This window comes from Seriola lalandi, unplaced genomic scaffold, assembly GCF_002814215.2.
Source record: "Seriola lalandi dorsalis isolate HSWRI2012SDOR001 ecotype SW California unplaced genomic scaffold, Sedor1 jcf7180002054400, whole genome shotgun sequence".
Lineage (NCBI taxonomy): Eukaryota > Metazoa > Chordata > Actinopteri > Carangiformes > Carangidae > Seriola > Seriola lalandi.
Genome location: NW_019524953.1, coordinates 243,929 through 245,159, shown reverse-complemented (window position 1 = coordinate 245,159; position 1,231 = coordinate 243,929). Strand labels below are relative to the sequence as shown.

Here is a 1,231-nt window from a genome sequence, read left to right as displayed (position 1 = left end):
TCTCTCTCTCTCTCTGTCTCTCTCTCGCTCTCTGCAGCTGCGTTTGATAAGAAGTACAAGGCGGCGTACTCTCGGCTCAGCAGCACTCTGGGTCGCGAGGAGCTCCGAAAGAAGCGGCTTCTGCCTCCCAGCCCCAAAGCCATCGACTGCAGACGAAGCTTCCACCCGCCTCTCGAATGCTGATCCACCCGAGGAACAAAACGTTCAGTCCTTTCATGGGGAAACGGCAAACCCAGGATCCCTGCTGCCTTCACCTGCTTGTATTCTTCACCTCTCTGCTTCCTCCTGGTGGACGTCAGGGTGTCACACTCCTTCCTGTCCTCTGCACCTCTGTTTGCCTTGTTGGTGTGAAATCAGGCGCTCTTTGTCTCCATTAAAGATCCTGAAAGTTGATGCAGCAGCAGACAGGGTGGAACGTGCTCCGCAGCAATCTATGCATCAGTCTGTAACGTGCCGTCGTGCATCGTCTGAAGGCAAGAAAATGTTTAGAAATTCGGGTTTGTGCATGTCCAGAGGAATCGGCTGTGTCGGTGTGAACTTAGTTTTTTCCTTGTCGTTAGTACTGGCTGAGAATCTTCTGACTGATGGAGGGAAAGTTTTAACTGCAGAGTTACAGGATGTCAGATTTACCTGATCAAGAAAAAGACATTATCATCTCTTTGTCTGTGTGTTTGTCTGGTTGCCAGTATGATGACAGTGTGGTTAGGTTTTTAAAAGGGATTAAGGTCAGGAAGGTCACTCAAACTTCTGAAGAGCAAAGTTTTCATATAAAACACTGACTTGTTGGACAGTGTTAAAGTCACGTTGGAACTGGAAAGGCTCTGCCTCTCATTCCTCAAATCAGGAGAAAACAAACGAACAGGAAACTGTTCAGGATAATCCAGAACTGCAGCTCTCGAAAAGATTCACTTAAATTCAGTTAGATAATACGTTCACCTTCACAGAGCGACAAAGGTCGGTGAGGTCAGAACTGAAAGGACAGTTTCATCAGTTCCAAGGCTCTGGATCTCTGTCCGCTGTCTCACATTTTTCTGTTGCTGTTCTGACTGACAACTGTTTTCCTGAGTCTGAATAGTTTTATTCTTAAAGTGAATGAACAAATACACATTTAACGCCGTGAACATGAAGACCTGAGTCATGTTTATTCCCCTAAACACTGATTTTTGTTGTGTCATCATGTCAAACCAGGCGCTCAGCAGAGAGCCACTTGTTTCTGTCTGTCTGTCTGTCT

General features: G+C 46.5%; 1 protein-coding gene across 3 annotated transcripts in view; it reads left to right on the top strand.

Moving 5' to 3' along the window:
- Positions 1-1,225, top strand: part of dennd4b (DENN/MADD domain containing 4B) — a 45,563-nt gene extending 44,338 nt beyond the window's left edge. For all 3 annotated transcript variants that reach the window (XM_087174949.1, XM_023409621.2, XM_087174948.1), the window contains exon 29: positions 38-1,225. In XM_087174949.1, the coding sequence (XP_087031075.1) occupies positions 38-183 (146 nt within the window). In that variant the 3' untranslated portion in view covers positions 184-1,225. The remainder of the gene's footprint in view (positions 1-37) is intronic.
- Positions 1,226-1,231: the final 6 nt, after the last annotated feature.